Source organism: Daphnia carinata, chromosome 7 (assembly GCF_022539665.2).
Source record: "Daphnia carinata strain CSIRO-1 chromosome 7, CSIRO_AGI_Dcar_HiC_V3, whole genome shotgun sequence".
In the NCBI taxonomy this organism is placed as follows: Eukaryota; Metazoa; Arthropoda; class Branchiopoda; order Diplostraca; family Daphniidae; genus Daphnia; species Daphnia carinata.
In genome coordinates this window covers 6,247,979-6,268,341 of record NC_081337.1, presented here as the reverse complement: position 1 = coordinate 6,268,341, position 20,363 = coordinate 6,247,979, and the positions used below count along the sequence as shown (strand labels likewise).

At 39.6% G+C, this 20,363-nt stretch overlaps 2 protein-coding genes across 4 annotated transcripts; one reads left to right on the top strand and one right to left on the bottom strand.

Annotated features, from left to right (window-relative positions):
• Positions 1-220: 220 nt before the first annotated feature.
• Positions 221-7,181, bottom strand: LOC130699241 (TBC1 domain family member 1-like). Of its 2 annotated transcripts, none has more exons than XM_057521547.2 (16): positions 6,965-7,181; positions 4,970-5,122; positions 4,520-4,909; positions 4,354-4,457; positions 4,176-4,290; positions 3,976-4,110; positions 3,796-3,910; positions 3,625-3,735; positions 3,354-3,555; positions 3,105-3,288; positions 2,778-3,034; positions 2,411-2,709; positions 1,531-2,313; positions 1,296-1,465; positions 947-1,228; positions 221-884 (listed from the first exon to the last, which is right to left on the bottom strand). In XM_057521547.2, exons 2-16 carry the CDS (start codon positions 5,111-5,113, stop codon positions 681-683), a joined length of 3,495 nt encoding a protein of 1,164 aa, XP_057377530.1. In that variant the 5' UTR covers positions 5,114-5,122; positions 6,965-7,181; the 3' UTR covers positions 221-680. The 2 variants fall into 2 exon arrangements, with proteins under 2 accessions (XP_057377530.1, XP_057377529.1); XM_057521546.2 differs by lacking the exon at positions 6,965-7,181 and adding an exon at positions 5,690-5,944.
• A 276-nt stretch (positions 7,182-7,457) lies between these two features.
• LOC130699256 (protein YIPF5-like) lies at positions 7,458-9,632 on the top strand. 2 transcript variants are annotated; one of them, XM_057521582.1, is made up of 7 exons: positions 7,458-7,543; positions 7,683-7,826; positions 7,891-8,123; positions 8,252-8,286; positions 8,429-8,539; positions 8,800-8,981; positions 9,321-9,632. In XM_057521582.1, the coding sequence occupies exons 2-7, from the start codon at positions 7,690-7,692 to the stop codon at positions 9,481-9,483; spliced, it is 861 nt and encodes a 286-aa protein (XP_057377565.1). In that variant the 5' UTR covers positions 7,458-7,543; positions 7,683-7,689; the 3' UTR covers positions 9,484-9,632. The 2 variants fall into 2 exon arrangements, with proteins under 2 accessions (XP_057377565.1, XP_057377566.1); XM_057521583.1 differs by having other exon boundaries at positions 7,464-7,488.
• The last annotated feature ends 10,731 nt before the right edge of the window (positions 9,633-20,363 follow it).

The window sequence follows — 20,363 nt, the reverse complement described above, 5'->3', positions numbered from 1 at the left end:
AGATACCGAAACCAAATTCTCACTTTGCCGACAGAAAATGTTCGACCGCAGAGTAGTTACTTATATACATATCATTTGCATTTTCCCATTTTCAGAACTGGCGAATCGCAAAAACTAGTTTGTTTTAAAATTTTTTAAAAAAGTTTTTCATTGCTCGAGTAAATCTGATGGATTCCAACGTGAATCTAACTCGATCAATGGAACGCTTTTTTTGCTCGTTTTAAGTACATGGATTTATTACACAAAAATCAGATTAGGTATAGACAAATCCGACGGGGATACTGTAGTTCAATGTTTCAAAGAGAGTCACGCAGTCGCATAACAAATACGGAAAGAGTTTCGAACTTTTAAATTGCAACACAAACTTTTTTTATGCTAAAAATAAACTGCTTGATCATGGATTGCAAACACGATGAATGCATGAGATTTGTTTTTCATTGCACATCCTACAGATTAAGCAATGTTTACTGTCGTAAAGACGAAGATGGTAATCAATCGAAATAACGAAATGTGCAAGAGAAGTCAACTTCTCTAGATGTCGAATGAGAAAAAGCAAACAATCAAACAATTATCACTGGGTTATCTAAAAAAAAATTGAAATAATAATAAAGGCACGAGGGCGAAGCGAAAAAAACAAACAAACAAGGATGAGTAGGAACTGCTGAAAATCCGGATGTTTCTCAACTGAAGATGGCGGAAGCTGAACTACCAACTGACGACGGTGTTATCATGATGGAAATACCTCCTTCATGTGTAGGGCCAAAGTCTTCTAAGCATCTAGCAATGTCAGGAGGAATCACGATTTCTTGGTCAGCAGGTAATCTCTTCATCAAATCAGCAATTAAATGGATCAGCGAATGGCGATCATTTTCGTATTCGCTCACCTTTATAAGGAACGAATTACCTACCATCCAAATATTTCAACACAAATTGTAAGCAAAGTTACCTCTCTCTCAAGCCTAGCGTATTTGGATTGACTGGCGCTTAGATTGTTTTCCAAAATGCGTGTCGTTACTTTCGCTGATTGCAACTGAGCCTGCAATTCACGCACTTGTTTTTGCAGGGCCATGTTGGTCTCTTCCAGATGGCGTGTCTTTTCCTTCCAATCCTCAACACCGTGTTGTTGTGGGCTGATTGGCGATGCGATACCAGCGACTATTTCTTCTTGTAGTACGTGATACTCGACTTCATAAGCCGCCAACTGCCGTGAAATGTCCAATTCTAGCGCCTGAAAAGTCAACAACGTTGATGGAGATGTCGGGAAAATAATTAGAAAAGATAAGAGAAATTCAAACCTCGTGAATGACGCGTTCAAGCTGCGAAGCTCCCATAGACGGTAAAGTGGTTTTGAAATAATCCATCAACTGTTCAAAATTGCGGCATTGGAGTAGCATATCTTTGTGGTCGGCAATAAGAGACAGGGCGACGCGGAAAACCATCGACATACCGCTCATAAAAACTAAATCTGAATACGAAAAAAAAACGATCTTTCAGCTTCTTTACGCTACACGTACGGCACTTGAACCTTACCGAAAACACGAACTACAAAGCCCAGAGGGAACTGCGAGGCGAAAAGAGTTAAAAACCACGGAGCTGCATACAATGTGGGACTGATTTCATTTTCCTCGAGATGCTCGTAGAGATCACGATGAGAGTCTCTGAGTAAACGGGCCATTTGGTATAATTGCACCTGAAGAGCCGCCATATCGGGTAGGAATTGTCGCCGAAGTCCCAGTTCCAGCATTAAGTAACGAAGCATATAATAAGCCTCATTCTCTTCCAAGTGCATCAACAATACACCACCGATGAAACTCAAACCCTGGCAGTAGCCTACTTCGCTATCCAAAAGCGAATAGGCCTTTAGTAAGTTGTACAATGACAACTGTCCTGGACCTAGAGAGGCCTGAAAATATTTCTGTGTGGGGAAGGTCCGACCCAGATCGATGATGATAGCGTGCTGATGCGAAGTGAGTTGTCCGAGAAGTTCTTCGTATGGTTCATCGAGCAATGGGAATTTTTCATAATCAACTGGCTGGGATGACAAGCTGTAATCATCGTGCGCTGCGTGTCTACACCACGATGGCTGCTGAGTTTCCATCGTATTTCGCGTGTTGACCAGTACCCGCCAAGCCTCACCTCGTCGATGCTTTGGCACTCCCTTTTCTACCGCACGGGCGAGGGTGGGAAAGTCTGGGGCCACACCGGAAGATGAGTTTAGAAGTTTTTCCCACAACTGGACGGTGGGCCGAGGGCAGACGACAATTTCGTCGTAATTTAACTTCATGCGCTTGATTGCCATCTCCTCTTGGTGAGCTGCAAACCAATGGAAAACAAAGAATAACTTAAGTTGGCAAAGAGTTCAACGCTGATGCCTCATGTGTTTGAAACGGTCGTTCGAAGTAGGTCATACCTTTCAATCGCTTGTTTTCCTTTTCCATGCGTATTAGAATAATTTGCTGTTTAATGGCCTTTTGCCAAAGCATTCGGTAATTTTCGCGAGTTCGCCGGATTCGTCCCTGATCCCCAGCTCCATATTTCCGTGGATCGACACCTACACAAAACTCGTTCGGGTTGTTCTGATTTGGCGACTTGACTTGCTGGAAAATGGCTTGACGCCAAGAGGCAGCAGAAGACGGCCTACGCGGGCTTGGTGTGTCGGTAGGAGGATGTGCAGTGTGAACAGGGGACGGACTGCCGACTTTGAAAAATCTGAAAATAACATTAAAGAAAAAACATTGCAGTAAATCTCGTGGAACGCTTTCTTAATTGCTTATTACATTTCCATTATAGGAGACTTTGTGGTTGGACTCGACACTTTTTCGATCTTGATCTCCTTTTGCTCTCTACTGTCTCTCCTCTTATTTTGCATTTCTTTTAATTCTTTTTTTATCGTTGCACCATGAGAGCTGCAAAGTGTTGACGATCGAGGACGAGAGGCATCCAGTCGAGGGTCTGACCCATTTGCCAATGGAGACTGGCTAAGTCCATCAGCCATGTCGAAACAAAAAGACTGTTTTGATGGAGTCTTTTCATTCTTCATTGTTTTGATTTGAAAAGAAAGAATGATTAACTGTTGACGTGGCTTAGTTCATTGGTCTTGTTACCTCAATTTGCTCTACACGATTTGGAAGGCTTGTTTGATGAAAAGTTGATTGTGCTGACGCCAACTCCATTTCATCTTTGGTTTTACGTTTCAGCAGTTGATCGAAGGAGTTGGACAAGGACCGCTTGGCCTTTTTAAATATAGTACCCGAGCTTCCATCAAAATATTGGCTCAAAAATTCGTGTCTAATTACAAAATTGACGAGCTATTATGATTTCCATATCTTTGAATTAAAACTTCTATTGCCTACCTATTTTCAGCCGTGTCATGAACGTGGGTCATTTGTCGTGCCTCACAATGCGCTTTCAAAAGGAGTAGCAAAAGATCGTTTTGTTCGCTGGTTTTGATTAAATCGGCGCCTTTATATTTTGCCACCAATTGCTCTTGGTCAGCTTCAGGCAAGGTTCCAATACGCCTTAGAAGTAAAGCGTGTGCTTTCTGATCAGTTAGTCCTGAAAACAAAAATCAAATCTTCAAGCATGGAACATATGTAATTTTTAAAAATAATAAATGAAATGAACCTTCGACGTCAGTTATCAGTCTCTGGAGCCAAACAGAAGGGCAGTGCTCGCAGACGTTGTTGTTGATTCGTTTTTGAGATTCAGATGCAGAATGGGACGCCAATTTCAAAACTAGTGATGCATCGTATTAGTTATGAACTTCGAATTTCGGTTTTAAAAGGCGTTTTTTACCTGTCATTATTTCATCAGCAACTGAACTGCTTTGACATTTGAAAACATAGCAGACATTATTGTCACTAACAGTGTCCCGACAAATAAATCCAAAGTTTTCAGGATTTTTAATGCCCTGAGGAAATTTTAAAATATACGACACGGCGTACAAAAGAAAAAACCCTGATTCCACCAAGTTACCTGTGAGCAATGTGAGATGTCACAAAACGGTTTACTCAACATGACGGATTTGCGATCTGGGCTGATGAGTTTCACATCACAGCGGCTGATTTGTAGTAACATTGTGCGATTATTTTCGTTAGTGGCAACTTGCGGCTATTTCAAAACGGAAAATGTGATTATTTTGAATAAATTCCAATGGTAATATGTGTTTCCGATACCGTTTTAGGAACTTCCAACAGGGTCGTAGAGTTGACTCTTCTAGGTCGTAAAGCTGAAGCGCTACCCGTAGAGTTGGCTCGACCGCGTGACAAGGGCTCAAGAGATGGATCTTTTCTGCATTTGAATTCCAAATTATGCCCGATACTAGGATTGAATTATTCACGATAAATTACGAACCTGGGTGGTAAGCTGGAGATCCCTCCACTAGCAGTCCGTACACGGAAACTTGCCGACAGATCTTGATGATGAGCTTGTTCCCCATTTTGGTTTGCTAAGATATTCTAAAAAATACAACGAAGAAATTTAATAATCGTACACTTTCGAGATGGGCGGTCTTAATTACGTTTTGTAAGGGCTCGATACGATCCGACAGCGTCTTAAGAACTTCTTCTGTTTGTTTGAGTATGGACAGGGTACTGTTGTCAGCTGTAGCTGTGGATTGCGTTTCGCCGGTTTCCTCCTCCTCCTGCGTATCGACCAATTTCTTTGTAAAAATATGACGGCCTTCGTAGACTTCACGACTGTCTCCGCAAATATCAGTCATACTAGTCGGTCTGGGAAACCTGGCCATTTGAAGGAATGAACTATTGGCTGCATGTACGGGCAAGCTTGTCTGCCGGACCCGTTGCTCTTCCAGCTGGTTATGGGCACGAAATTTCTCCAACACGTCATCGATGAACGTTGGTGGTGCTTTGCGATGAGACACTGATTTTATCTTTCCCAAATACAAAACCTACAAATATAAAAACAAGTAGTGAAATGAAACTGTAATGAGTTTGGTGGCAAATGTTACCTCAAAAAACTGCGATCCTGTGCTTCCAGCATCTTGCGACGATGTTATGCTGGATACACTAGCATTGCTAGATTGGCGAGACGGGGGCCCCATCGAACCTTCTCTTGATCCTCTGTTGCTGTGGTCTCGCGAGCCTAGGAACATCTCGAGAACCTGTGCGGAGAGCAAATGGTAAACAATGCAATTAGTCTTTTTGGTTCAAGTTCGATTGCCAACAATGTGCGAATGGAGGTCATCTGTTGAGGTATGGCTTTGTCTAACCCCACCCACAAAAGCTATTTCAACCAACTTGTGATCTAGCTGTTTTCGTTGACAAAAGTCATTTGGCATTGGCTTTGAATGCGTGCCCACACAACTCCCTTATTTCCTATTGGCGGAACCCTTGCCAAAATTTGTCATAACCATAGTCTTAAAATTACAAATTTTTACAAGCAAAAACAAAACTGATGATCCAAGACGTCAAGAAGAAAAACAACAAGAATGAACCAAAACGAGGTGGGGCATATCGAGGACGCAGACATAAAAATAATGTGGCAAACACTGAGGACAAAAATAGACGTGAACTACGTCAACGTTCTCGCAGAGGGTAATACCGTCGATTCTTGTTATGCTATGTAGTCCACGCAGATTATATAATATTTTGAAAACGTCCACGAATTCACAGATACAGAAATGAAAGAAAACTCTCCCTGCGATAAGGAAATTAAATAGAAATCTTACCGATCCATTACGGTTGCTTTTAGTAAGCAGGTCACTACCATGGGGGGAAGAACCACTCAACGCTAAGTTTCCCAACGACGGTATGGTTATCATTGCGTGCGGACAAGGATTTCTAACAGTTCTCGAGTGAAATTCTGCAACACTTCATAACTTTCATCTAAATACAATGAAGACTTTCAACGGTGAACCATCTCCGGCTGCGACGTTACGTTGGACTGAGCTAGGAGGCCGTGTTCATGCCTCCTGTGCAATGACCGAGATACTGAGCGCTGATACGATCATGTGCAGGGTCAGCAGCTCTTCACATGTACCTCCAAAGATAGAACCGACGCCCGTTTTCAAGACATTCGTTTTTTATTTGGCAAAGCAAAGCTGGCGAGCGGATTGCAGATGATTCAATAACAAGCAAATATTACGTGTTTTTATGGCATTGCAAGTAAAAGCAATTTGTAAAACACTAAACAAATTATTTGGTTGCAATAGCTTGAAGAAAGAGCAACGGCTTGTGCTATGTTGCCCTATATTGAATAAAGACAAACCCCTTTTTTCCGCATTGTTGGTTATTAAATCATTGCAAAGTTTACGTGAGACAATTCCAGGAACAAAGCAAAACGGTTTTTCGTCTTTGTGTGGAACGTCATCGAAAAACAACAGTCATCAAATAAGCCAAATGAATATGCAATTTTATCCGTGTGTTGGGAACGTTCTCGGTTGACTCCTTCCTGACTTTTTCAGGGCGTTCCACCGGCAACAATCAAAGACCTATATAAAAAATATTTGCTTTCTTCTGTTCCGATGTACAGGGACATCATCACGTGTATACGGCGTGAACTCTATAAATACGTTAGACATATGTAAGTTCCCAACAACCCCAACTAGCAGGCTGAACATTACTGTCCCCTAAATGGGAGTTCTTTCAATGCCAACATTGTTTCTTAGCTGCTTTAAGGATATGCTCCACATATTTTTTCCCCCTCCTTTGTTCTTACATTATTACGTCTTCACTGTTCAAGTAAGTACATTTATCAGATGAGATGAGATGAGATGAAATGAGAAAAACAGAAAAAGTTGCATGGTACATAAAGACAATGTTGGAAACACAACTGAAAAGGTTAAACATCCAAAAGGACTATTCGTTCTCTATAACCCAATTCACTTTGCTGACTTTCATGATTAAGTCTGCGAGCAATGTTTAAAAGAATAAAGGGCCAAATACTTTTTCTGCTATTTTGAATAACCTCTTAAAATTAGGAAAAATGAAATGAAAACAGTTACCTTGAAATTTTTTGTGTTTTAAAAAGTTACTGTGCAAGTAGACGGTGCTCCACACAGTAATTTCCCAGTCAGTCGAACGAGTGTAAATATTACTTTTGTGTGGGTGCCACTTTGCAATTTTCGTATTCCCATTTTGGTCTTTAGAGCAGAGTTTTCTACTAAAACTAAAGAAGCTGCTAATTCATTGTGTAGGTTTAAGCTTTATGGGAGTCAGAATCAAATTGTGGTAGACATGCAAAATTCTGACGTATCTAGACAATTTCAAATATATTCCGCGTAAGTAGGCGTGGTATCGCTGTTATTTTGCTGTCCTGATAGAAAATTCAACGTAGCCTATGATATTTTCAAAATTCTTAGTCACGAAACAAATTCTCCTGGCAAAATATTAATTCTTTATGTCCCTCATCTTAATTTTAATTTTCAACATGTTTAATTAACATCCCCACAAAAAATCTTAAGATTTGCGTGGATTACCAGCAGACGAAAATAAAACCCGGTTCCAACGTCATCTTTCGATGATTCTTGTATGTTTACTTATCACACATTTCTAGATATTTATTAAAACTATTGTTGACAAAGGTAAAATATCTTTACAGCAAAAAATATACATTATTAATGTCAAGTTTGAACTTATATAAGTGTCAAATTAAAAGATTTATAAGTGAGTTAGAGTTTTCTGTTGAATAACTAATGGTAATGTTTCCTTCCTGCTATTCAGATTAATAATGTCCAACCCAAACGATCAAAATTATTTTTATGGCCAATCAGCCGGGATGGGCCAACAAGCTGGCTATGGATGGGGAGATGCAAATCAAGGAGAAGGAATTTCATTTGATATGGATTCCAACTTTGGACAAGACCAGTTAATTTTATTTAAAATTTTCCTCAAAAATTAGCTCCTAACAATGGTGTTGAATTTGCCATAGAAATTTTCAGTCATTTGATTACTCACAAACATCTGGACATGCAAACACAGTTCCTGATACCAGCTCCTCAGGACTTTACCCACCATTACCACAGGGCTATGAATCCTCTTACATAGGTTCACCACCAAGCGTTTATGGTGGCCAATTTTTGAATCCCAATGCGTCATCCTTCCCCCCCACAAACATGGTTTCTAGTGGAACTGACTTTGAGGATGAACCACCACTACTTGAAGGTTTGTTTGTTGCTTTACTTGAACAAAGGGAAACACCCATTTTAGGCACCCTAAAGATAAAAAAACAAAATTATAATAAAATCAAAGAAATTATTAGGATTGTAAAAAAAAAATATCCTTTTTCACAGAACTAGGCATCAATCCTGACCATATCTTCCAAAAGGTGCGTAGTTACTTGTTTAATTTAATTTTAGCCTAAATTACTTAAGAAAGGGCTTTACTTTCTCCCTTAATTACTTTTTTTTAATGTTAAATAATATGAATTACAACATCAGTGCAGTTGTAAACTGAATTTTTTTCCTCAGACATTGGCTGTTTTGAATCCTTTACGAGAAACAGATGCTGCTATTCTACAAGACACAGACCTAGCGGGACCCCTTGCTTTCGTCCTAGCTTTTGGAGGATTTTTACTTCTGGTGAGCTGTCTGAATTCATATCATCAAACTTTCGATAATCATACCGTTTCCATAAAAGATATCGGTCTCTTTGCGTAGATAAACACCGCAACAGTTAAAAATTTATACACTTTTTTGTTTTGGTTTAATCCTGGTTGAACTTCCAAAATGCATCAGGAATGCTTTTGTGGCTTTAATTCTTATATTGGTTTCGCAAACCCATTTCTGATGCATCAAATGTTTACATTCATTTATGATTTTTTTTTTTTCTTCAACTTCAGTCAGGAAAGGTTCACTTCAGCTACATCTATGGTATTGGCGTTCTTGGCTGTTTGGCAATCTACGCAATGCTCAACTTGATGGCTGTATCGGGTGTCTCAATTGGTGTTACGGTTAGCGTCCTTGGCTATTGCCTCTTACCAATGGTAGCACTCTCAGGAATCAGCATTCTCATCTCTCTTCAGTAAGTTAGCATACATTTATTTCTGTTAGTTGTTGCGTAGTGCTTGCTGTACCGTAAGATTATCTTTCAAGTGGTAGTTCTTAAGAGTATGGCTATGGTTGTGTTTTTTGTTTCCCACAAATTCTTTAATCCAATGTTCTACTAGCTGTCACTTCCTAAATGAGATACTTTTTGCTAATTTTTTTGTAACAAGAGGAAATTCGATTTTTTATTGTGCTAGTAATGAAAAGTGAAAACACAAATTTCAAACAGTAATAAGTAATTTTGGGGAGGAATGCTTAAATTTGTTGCTTTATTTACGACAGAAAATCATTTATCAAGACATAATTTCTACTTTAGGGGAATTGTTGGCATTTTGCTCACTGCACTTGCCATCTTATGGTGTTCGCTATCAGCATCAAAATTGTTCGTAACCGCCTTGACAATGGATCATCAACAGCCGCTGGTCGCTTATCCGTGTGCCATGTTGTACGGAGTGTTTGCCTTGCTTACTATTTTCTGAAAATATTCATCATTTTGTTTTATTTTTTCAGAACTTCCATTGCTTCTTTTCCCTCTTATTTTCACAATATGTTAAAAATTTATCTGCTTTTCCTACAGACTTTGAAAGATGGCTTCAGTTGTAATGATGAATACACCGTGTTGACCGATCATGGGGTAGAAAGCTGGATAGTCACGTTACACGAACGTATGCTATTAGTCGCACTTTAGCCTATCAGATTTCCATCGTCTTGCATGACGAAGGAACATCTACCAGCGTTCGTGGCTTTTCAAGTAAGCTTTGTTTCTGGCTATATTTTGACCGGTTCTTGTCCGCCTTCGCCCAAGTGTATACGATTGGCTTAGCCCATTGTTGGTATCGTCGCCAAGTCCGTCATTTTGATATCATTTATGTAAAAAGTTCTAACAAAAAAGATTTTACTTTTCTAATTCTTAACAGCACATATTGGTGTGTATGTTCTTACCAGTTTGCATGGGAAATTCTGTGCTGCCGAAGGGATGATGTTTTATTCCCCCTAGAAGCAAACGGTGGGTACTCTGCTGCTGGTAATGGCTCCCTAGGTTGCTGATATTGTTCTCATTTATTAGAGTGACTGCTATGGAACATTATAGTATGAGCTACATTACGGTCCATTCATTTACTACTTTTCCCAGCTGTAGATCAAGAAATTAATCGAAATGTCAGATAAACACAGCGAGGGACGTGTAAGTCAAACTAATATGGACGTTTTTCTTTTGACAAGAGATTCGCGGGTTCCATACGTTACACTTGCCCTTTGTCTTAACCGCTTAAGGCATCATCTGTTTCTACTGTGCAATACTTAGTCGCCAAAAAATCTTGTATTAAATATTATTAACGAAATAGATGAATTACTGCTGGATCGTTTTATTCTAAAATATGCAGTGAAATAAATTTTATTATTTTCGCAAATTACACTAATATTTAAAAAAATCACATTGATCGAATTAGAACCGAATTATATAAGATATCTGGCAACTGCAATTACCTATCGGAAATTACGGAGGCTGGGTGATGAAAAAAGCGATGAAGTAACCGCATTGTGAATCGGGCGATTAGTTCTCCTTTCTCCTCGCTCGTGTCGACAGGACAGTTTAGAATGTCCATTGAACTGAAACTTAGTTATATTACATGGTTCATCCCAGGACGTGGAAAACCGTGTAACAGTGCTGTGATAAACTTTAACTTTACAAGTGTGTTACCATGGGCCCCCCAACTCTCGGAGGACTTCACGACAACGGTAATACTGCACGCCATGATAGTAATTATATTGCAGAGAGAAACTCTATTTCTTGCTTTTATTTCAGATGGGTTTACAATGACGAGTGTGGCTGAGGACCTGTGGTGTTCGGGACTTGTCTTTCAAAGTAAGAAAATTCAAATTATTTACTTGATGGTGAAGATTTTGTGAAACAGTGAAGCGAAATTATTTTTGAATGTTCGTCAAGCACATTTTCTGTGAGACATCTTTTGGCGGGAAAGTGTAACTAGCTGAGTCATTGAGGTTCTTTTTCGTTTTCGAAACCCATCTTGGGATTGCGTGGTTGCTGGCTTTGTGCATCAAAACGTGGTTTTGAAATAGGCAATATTTAAATGTTTGCGTTTTTTTCATGCGTGTTTCGTTACTTTTTCAATCGAATCCGCCAGTTTTTTTTAATCTTCCTACAATCATCATTAGCACCAATAACTTGTCTCAGTTTTTTTTCCTGTTCTTTTGTTCTGTTGGCTTAAATGCCAAATGTCAGGCTTGTTTTATTCATCAACTTATTGACGTTACTTTTTTTTTTTTGCGGGTGGTAATTTTTTTTTTGCTGTCTCCATGGATACCGTGTTTACAAGTTCATCCAGAAGTTGGTTATCACTTTCTGCTGGATTCGTTTCACCCATGCAATACTTATTTCTCTTTTCTCGGTGTTGCTAACATTTGAACTCCGTGGCCAACAAATCAACGTCAAAGAATCCTGGTCGATTTCGTGTTTTTTTTCTTTCACTTGATTTGTTCTATGACGTGTTGTATGTGCTCGATATTTTATACTGGCTCAGTTTGATAGTCGAAGTTTGAGAATCACCACATGTATTTTAATAGCGACTAAAATTCTTGTGTAATTCGCATTCAGCGTCGTTTGGAATGTACTTTTGTGACGTTTGGTTTAACATGCGATTATTGGTCTGTCTTAGCAGTAGATATTGCGGTCTAATTGGGACGCGTGTGCAAGTCGTTGTCTTGTCATTTGTTCAACAAACGCGATCGATATGAGGGAGTCCTGCAATGCAAAGAAAGGGGTCAATTGCACTGAGTTTGGACGACACCAAGAATGGAATGGTGGTGGGTGCGATTGTAGATCAATGTCGAGTAGATATCCACCGTAATCCATTTGGAGCTGCAATGTATTTCACCTAGTTTTTAACGTGATACACCAAGGTTTGAATATTCATTTAACCTGTGTGTACTGGGCGTGTTGTTTACCAGATTGATCCCTTTTAAATTTTCCACAAAAATTTTTTTTAAACCAAAATTTAAATTGGGGAAATACATTTTGCTTTTTCAGGATTTTTAAAAATATTTCCATCAATACAAGTTTTTTCTTTTTAAAAATTAACGTTTAAAAGTTAACCATAAATGGGTCTGTTCAACCTGTGGTTAACTTTTTTTTAACGTGCCCTTGTTTCCCACTTCTTTTGCTATAAAGTTTTAGTTCTCGCTTTTTATCGATTAGCCTAGAAGGCAAACTTATTATACGGCAACGAAGCGGCAAACTGATGAGCGAACCCAATCTTTTTTCTTTTTTTTTTTTTTGTCTTATACATCCGTGCCAGGGGAGTAGGCAAGTAGAACGAAGCTGTTGGCTAGGGTCGCAATCGCCACGCAATCCTGTAGTATAACGTAATGAAACGAAGAGTTTTCGTTGTAATTGAATTCCGCTCTAGCAAGACCAATCATTAAGGAAATCGATTACAACGGACACTTCTGACGTCTTTTTTTTCAATTTGAAGACATCAATTTCTTCTCGCTTTCATGAGTTGATTTGCAGCTTATTTTTCGATCTGATTCGTCATTGGCTGATTTGAAAAAAAAGGAAGAGTAGGGGATTTCTTCATTAGAAATGTTTGTCATCCTACTAGATATAGTGTCTGGACGTCAGACGAAAGATCGATTGCTGAGAAAACAAAGCTTATTTATCTTTCAGTGTCTATCTCTAACGCGTTCTTTTGGTCTAAAGGATTCCGGTGAATCATGCCCGGAATCCCCGAACAATCACATTTGGTCAAAAACCATCAGACGAAGCCCTCTCTCTCTTCTGCCCATAGCTCATTGATATCTGTCTTGTGAAGGGTGCTGGAAGAAATCAATTAGCCTCTTTGCTGTCCTTGCTACACTTCTCGCGCGCTAATTCACTTGCTGCACTGGGTGTACATTTTCTTTTCTCCCACTGATCCGCATTCGTCGGCGGAAACAAAAGCATGATCGGAATATATCTACAGAACGTCATTGAAAATAGGACAATGGCCAACGGTTGGCTATTCAGCGACATTGTGCACGGTCCCCCCGTAAACGTACATGACCAGCTTCCGTGATATCTTCTCTCTAGGGGAGGCGACCGAGCAGTGGGCCGTCGTGATGTTGGAAATGGCCGGCCCAGAAATCTGAGGAGAGTGAAACAGTAACCCCTAGTCTTGATGGCTATCGTATTTTCCGGTCTATAAATTTTTGGACTCGTTTTACGAGAATTTTCGTTGTTGGACGAGATACGCGTCTACGCTTTTAATCTTTTCATTACGTTGATATCCAGGAACTGTCCTTTTTTCCCCCCAAACTTGTGGCCCTTGAGGATGGATCTAGCAATTAGCCCTGAATGAATCTATTCATTTGTGTTTTTCTTGAGGGGCTCTTGTCTCGACGTTCCATAGCATTGTGAGAGGGGGGTTGAATATCATTGCCTTAACGAGGTATTGACTGCTAACCACAAAAGGGTCATTTTTACAAAGTGGACGTCATTCTCCTGCTAATTGTTGATGAAAAATGCCTAGAGCTTTGCAACTCTTGGTCCTTGAAATTCAACAAATAGTATAGCTTCGTTAGCGCAGACATAGTCTCTCGCTGCGAGTTCCACTTCTCTCTTCACAAATATCGTCTTATTTGACTAAATTACGGGTGTATCATTGCAGGAGTGTACGGCCACATTGTTACGCCTGTCTATTCTCCATCATCCACTTCACTGACTTGTGCTTGAAAAAGTATGCGTTTCTAAACAGTTGTACATAGAAAAAAAGACTTGATTGAATCAAATAATTGAATAGCTTTTTATTTTGAGTGAATCGTTTCGACTCGCCCAACTGAATTCGTCCTTTTTTTATGACTCGTGACATTATAAAGTACGTTTCAGTTTAATCGCATGATTTCTTTTACTCGCCGTACGTCAGCTGGTTCGGTTAAGGCAATTTGTCTCCTTCAAGAGTTGAAAATAAATGCCTATTTTCTTTCCATGTCCCTGTCGACTTTGAAAAAAAAAGGGATATATACATTTATCAAAGTTAGACAGCGGAAATACGCTGCTTCACTTTGTTTTGAAATCTTTTGTGAGGATCTAAGGCTCTTACTTGTTACTGACAATTGTCTCGTGATCGTCCGCGACGTACTCTCTGCAGTACAGACACCTTTGCTAAAGTGGGAGCCTTTGAGTATGAAACAACAAACATTTTAGCACGTGCCGTTGGCTAGAGGAAAAAGAAAGTGTCAGGTAATCATTTGACACACTTCTCCAACTTTTACTCTTTAATGTCACACTCTTGTACCCGCGCGTCTGTTATTGACGTTGGCATATTTGAGAACATCAGTGTAATTTTCGCTCCTTTTTTTTTTTTGCATCTCTACTCTTGATTCCTTTTTTTTTTTTACCAGTCTGATGAAGGACAACATGGCCGAAGGGATAGCGTCTGAGAGATTGGAAAAGAGTACGAGAGAAAAGCGTTAGGGCGATGTTGATCGATGAACCTCATTCTCTTCTCTCCCGAAACGATTGGTTTCTTTTTTTTTCTTTTCATTTTTTTTTTATTTCTTTCAATTCTTTTTTTATCCTTTTTTTTTTCGTCCCCTTTTTCTTGACACTTGCAGTGTGTACCCCTAGTAGAAGCATAAATAGACCCAGAGAGGAAATTCGGTTTTCAGACTGCCAGAGAAGCGTGATTGCTGTCCAAAAGAGGAAGTCAAACACGGGAGTAGAAAAAATCGTCTTTAAGGTGAACGTCTGGGAGGATAATACATGAAAAAAAAAGGGGGAAATAAAAAAGACGAAAACTATAGCGGGAAATGAAGACAGTAGTCGGTTGGGAGAGGGGGAGACAGACGTTAAATAGCCATCTTCAAGTCAAGTTCTCCATAGATTAGGAAACTATCAGGGCCACTTAGCCAAGTCTTGATGGGGAATAAGGGAAGGGAGGGGGAAAGCGGAGAGGAAATCAGTCAAATTTCAATTTTCCCGCCTGTGACGTCAAGTAAAATGCAAGACATTTTGGGCGTTGAATGCATTTTTCATAGGGAAGAAGGGTGGGCTAAGAAGACAACGACTTTTTCTAATGGCGGGTGGAGCTCGGTTGGCTACGTATTAATTTAAAATGCGTCTAGGCAAACAAAATTAATGAAAACCTTTGTCTTGAGTCTGCGTTTTGAGAGGAATACACACACAAAAAATCGTAACATTAATTGATTTTTCTTAGAATCCATTACAAGTAATCACGCTTGAGCTCAGAATAATCCATCCATACGAGACAGGGAGTATACCAAGTAGAAGTTAAGTGTCACTCACGTGATTGGCTATGCTCTACCCCGCGTTGTTATCGTCATACCAAAACCGAATAGTCACAAATATACTATTCCACGACGTCCAATCGGATTACACTTGCATTCCCCATTGCATCGTTTTTTTTTTGCGCAATAAAACAATTCATTTTTCTTTTTACTTTATGATTACAATGTGATAGATAGGAATACATATTTATCCGTCAACAAAGAAAAGAAGTGGGCGACTGTGTATTGATTTCCGATGAATTCTTCTATTTGATACCTCGCGTGTGTATTGGCACGCGCTTTTATTGCGCGTATCTGCACCACCACCCACTTGCGTTGCTTTTTATTTGGCCCAGCCTTGAGCAGTTGATACCCAACGGCATCCAGCTGCTTCTTAAAGAGCATCGGGAGGGCTGATCGTTAACGCACTGTAAAGGGGAAATGAATGGAAAAGACGAATGTATTTTTGTTTGTGTGGGTTTTCTTGTTTTTGGCAAAACTCTTGAGATACTTTTACACTGTCGATAGGAATGTGTATTAATTTTTTTTGAAAATGTTGCTATCGACTTGCAGCTGTTTTCCATAGACAATGCCATAATGGAGTGGTAACGTCACGTTGACGTCAATTTCCTTATACTAAAGGTATTGCGCAGAAAGATATCAACAAACGTGGAGTGATATGAGAAATTGGATCTCGATGTATTTTGTTTGTGTTATTGGTTTTGTTTTTTGCCTCTTTTTTGTCCCTCGTGTGATGTTAGGCAACACGCCACCAAATGAAAATCACAAAAAAAATGTTTTCTTTGTCGCCGTGGTTGTTGTAACGGAAAAATATCATTGGGGATAATCCTCCTCGTGTGAAACTTGATTGGATCCCAAAGGGAAATCCCACCATGTAACGTATAGATGCGATATTTTTTACTTTTTTGGCTGTTGTTGCGGTCGACTTGGATAGGAAGTGGGCGACGTTCTTAATCCATCAGAGATTTGGTGGGAGGATTTTTGCTCTTTTTAGATGCCTCCTTCTGGAATTGGATGAGCAAAAGCGGGCGGGAACAATCAACGGCTCGTATCTGAGGATGAGTGATGATGGGATCTTGTCTTTCAATACAAAGAAGGGATGGAAAAACTTCGCCAAAGCCAAGACATAATAGCCTTTTTACACCGAAAGTGGGGCTTTTTTTTTATTACAGCTTTACAGATAACCTCCCGATATCTTCATTAAATTTGATTTCATTAGTCGATTCTTTTTTTAAATCAAAATTTGCGCTTTACGCCAAATGATGAAAATATCGGGAAAGTTTTTACATTGCCGTGTTCTTTGTAGTCTCACATCGTGCATGGTTGCTTCAAATTGAAAGTTGGTCTTCTCCTAATGGGTTCGCTTGCCTTGATATCTGAGAATTTTCGTCTGCATTCAATTAAAGGTAAAACGTGGCAATGGTTCTCCGCCATCTTCTTAAGTCTATTATATGACGTCAATTCGCGGAATGCATGGGCGTTTTCCAAATGCGGGCGGGGATATGACGGTTGTTTGCTTTCAGACTATAATGGTTTAATTTCTATGAAAGTTGAATCGTTTAAGACCAACGTGAAAACTTTTATTTCCCTCCACATCTTTCTTTAACAATTCCGTTTTTGTTAATTCGAAAGACTACGCAATTTCCATGGTATCAAAGACCTTGTTTGATCCGAGGAATATAGGGGGAACAATTTTCTTTGCGCAGCGTCTAAAGCCCCGTGGATTATTGAGGTTGATTTGAGCCAGCTTTTAACAGCTTTTGAAAAGGTTTCATCTTTTAGTGGGCCTACTATTCGTTTAGCTGAAAGAAACCAAACGAAAAGTAGCAAATAGAATTATAAGCGTGTTCTCCGTAGGCTTTCTGGTTAGGTCAGTTGTAAGTGGCCAGTTGACACAGAGGTCGTTTTCATTAGTGTAAAAGCTCCTGAACATGCTCCATGTGTTATAGCCGAAAGCAGATAGATCACCGAGACGTGGTGAAGCTTTCACTTATTACGTATCACTCCATCTCTATCCGTCTCGAACGTTCTCTACTACCGTACAAGAGATTCTACGCCAACCCATCTATTTTTCATTTAGTTTTTTTTTTGTGCTGTGAAGGAATCGTATGGAGGAGACTGATGGAACGTCACGATTCGGGGATGATTGTCAGTCACCTTCATCATCGTTACAAACGTCACAAAGATATTGGAACAACCACGGCGTCTGGACATGCAACAAAGCGCATTTTCCTATCATTTTCTCGGAACTGATGTTCGTAATTCGATCTAGTGGCGTGGTAGTTATAGGCATGTTATGATATAATCGTATGTATCACAGAAACGTACAGGACGATGACCTACTTTTTTTCCCCCCTCTAAATCGTGGTATGATGATTCGTGAATGACTATGGCGATGGCGGGTCACGCAATGCTTCCGACCAATCGTCAAAGTCGCTCTAACACGACATGAGAAATCAAAGTCTACCTGCTGAGTACCTTATGCGAGTGTCTCGTCAAATTTGTTGATGAAAAACAAAAGCAACAAGCTAGTCAAAAGTTGTTTTTGATTTTTTTTCTTTTTATTTCATCCGCATTGTACAAGTCGTTCGATATATATATATTCCCCAAGGTGGGGTCACGCATGACATCGTTCACTGATCCACGCTTTTTAGGTTTTTTTTTTTTTTTTTTGAATTATTTCGCGCACTGGTAGCGAACAAAGAGGAATCCTTCTCGCTCTACTTGTCCTCTCTTTGTAGCTTAACAGGATTACACAGCAGCTGATTACTGGATCAGTAGGTACGGGTATAATGAGACGGAAGAAGGGTGTGTATGCGTGCGACTCAGCGTTATTCGAAGCTGTGTGGAAAGAGCCGGACAAATCAGCGGAATGTTATCAGCAGCAAAGTCGTCTAGACGACGTGCAGAAAGTTGACAGCGTGTGTAATGGGATATACTTCGATAGTTGATTGAACTGGAAGCTATTCGATTAGGGTCCCAAATACATGTACTGCCTACTTCCCTGGCGTTGGTGCCACTCAATTCGTTCCCTATATTCTCAACTGTCTTTTTATTTATTTATTTATATATAATAACGTACAATTGTCGCAACTGAAATCTTTCTGATTTTTCCTGTTCTATTTATGGGATATTTTTTCAATCAATTGTTCTCTTTTTGCTTAGAAAACAATTGAGAAATTTTGCCTTAATTTTAACTAAAGAGACACTTGAAAACGCGGATTTAACTAAAACAAGTTTAATCCTTCAACACAATTTTTTTTTCAAGTAAAATTCTTTGGTAAATTGTAAATGAGCGTTTATCAAATGGATGCGCAACAGTCGTATAACAAGAATTGTTTATCTTATAATGCCCACAAGAAAACTTGTTTTACCAACAACGGGGAGAGCCTCCGAGTGTACGCTGCCTCGTTAAAACGTAACGACCAAGTTTCGTTCCTTAGCCCTAGAGCACATAGGTAAAAAAAAAAAAATATAGCGAAATAACTAGGCTGCTTATCGATCGAAAGCGCGAGAACGTCGACCACATTTTGATTTTTTTTTTTTTTTTTTCATGAACTTTAAAGCGATTAGGTGTTCGAACGATGTTGAAATCAAAGGAAAAGAATTGTGAAATTTCAGCATTTGATAAACCAATCTGTCAGGGTGAAAGAGGCAAAACTCACATGTTGAGGCCTCTAAAAGAAGAGGCCCAAAAAATTAGTTTAATGAGGACCGTTCGTTAGGCGAGAATAAAAGTTCGTTAGGCCGTGGCCTTCGCTGTCAAAAAAGAAAAGTTGGCCTAGCAATAGGCAGTGCGTGATCATCGAAGCGAAAGAAACGGAACCAAGGTCTAGCGTGCATGATTGATTCGTTTGCGAATTTTTAATAGGTTTCCAGCTTGCCAAAAATAAGAACGACTTGATTGACTCGTCTTTCTTTTTTCGGCTGGACACACTTGACGTTTGGAATCTTCATCGGCTTAGGTCACATTCCAGACATTCTATTTCTCGGGTTACCGTCCGATTTTCTACTCTAGCAGGAACTAAACAAACAAGACGTTATGTCTCGCGGTATCGATTCGTTGCGCAGAGGTATAAGCAAATAGCTGGATACCCACGCACAGGCGCCTTTGTGCGTGGTCGCTAAAAATTTCCGACAAACAACAGTTTTATTTTAATCCTTGTTTCTTCCATTTTGCGTTGTGCGCTGGTACCGATGGACCTGCATTGATTTTACGTTTTTCTACGTCTTGGATTTTTCTTAAATGTTAATATTTTTTTTTTTAAACAAATTTATACATTACGCATCGTTATCCATAATGAAAATGAGAATGCCAACAGGCCAACAAAAAAGAGACCGATGGCTGGATGGAATTTGGATAATGAAAAGAATTGTGTGCGCGCGTGTATGCGTCCCTACGTCACATAGCCATCTTAGGGGAGGGTTATCTACCATGTGCGTTGAATTCTACCAAGCTGTTCCGTACTATTCATTATTCCAACTGTCATCGCGTTCGCGTATAATTCAATTATTTAAGGGATTGGCGCAAACGTGAAAAGAGGACCAAGGAAAAAATGGTCACGACCTACCAATTCCCGTTTGATGTGTCGGCAGAAAAAAAACGAAAGAGCAAACAACACAATTTATTTTCTTTTCTCCCCTTACATATCAATCGATGCATTCCCTTCTCCTTCGTACCATATCGTCAACGAGAGATTTACCTTTTTCTTTTTTATGGGCTAAATGTAACCCTTTTTTTTTTTTTGTGGGAAAAAAACAACATGATATTGATTCGATTTTCTTTTCACAACAATGAGCTATGTCAGCTCGTTTTTGACATTGAGGAGATGCTTGTCTGCTTAAGACTATTGCTCCAAGCTAAGCAGACCGTCTAACTAGTAGTTTGTGTACATAACAAGACGTGGCTAAAGGGCTGAGTTAAACATTTGATATGTCGTGATTTATTCCGACAGGGAGACGCAGCCAAAAAGGACTTGAGACAGGAGACGTTACTAATGAAGATATTACCGTACCGATTGTGTGTGCCTGTTTTCTCTGCAGAAACACAACGTCG

Coding starts and splice junctions, on each gene's coding strand:
- LOC130699256 (XM_057521582.1), top strand. CDS start 7,690: ATGTCCAACCCAAACGATCAAAATTATTTTTATGGCCAATCAGCCGGG. Junction 8,287..8,428: donor CTGACCATATCTTCCAAAAG/GTGCGTAGTTAC, acceptor TTTTTTCCTCAG/ACATTGGCTGTTTTGAATCC. Junction 8,540..8,799: donor TTGGAGGATTTTTACTTCTG/GTGAGCTGTCTG, acceptor CTTCAACTTCAG/TCAGGAAAGGTTCACTTCAG.
- LOC130699241 (XM_057521546.2), bottom strand. CDS start 5,782: ATGATAACCATACCGTCGTTGGGAAACTTAGCGTTGAGTGGTTCTTCC. Junction 4,458..4,519: donor GTATCGAGCCCTTACAAAAC/GTAATTAAGACC, acceptor TGTATTTTTTAG/AATATCTTAGCAAACCAAAA. Junction 2,314..2,410: donor GGAAAACAAGCGATTGAAAG/GTATGACCTACT, acceptor ATTGGTTTGCAG/CTCACCAAGAGGAGATGGCA.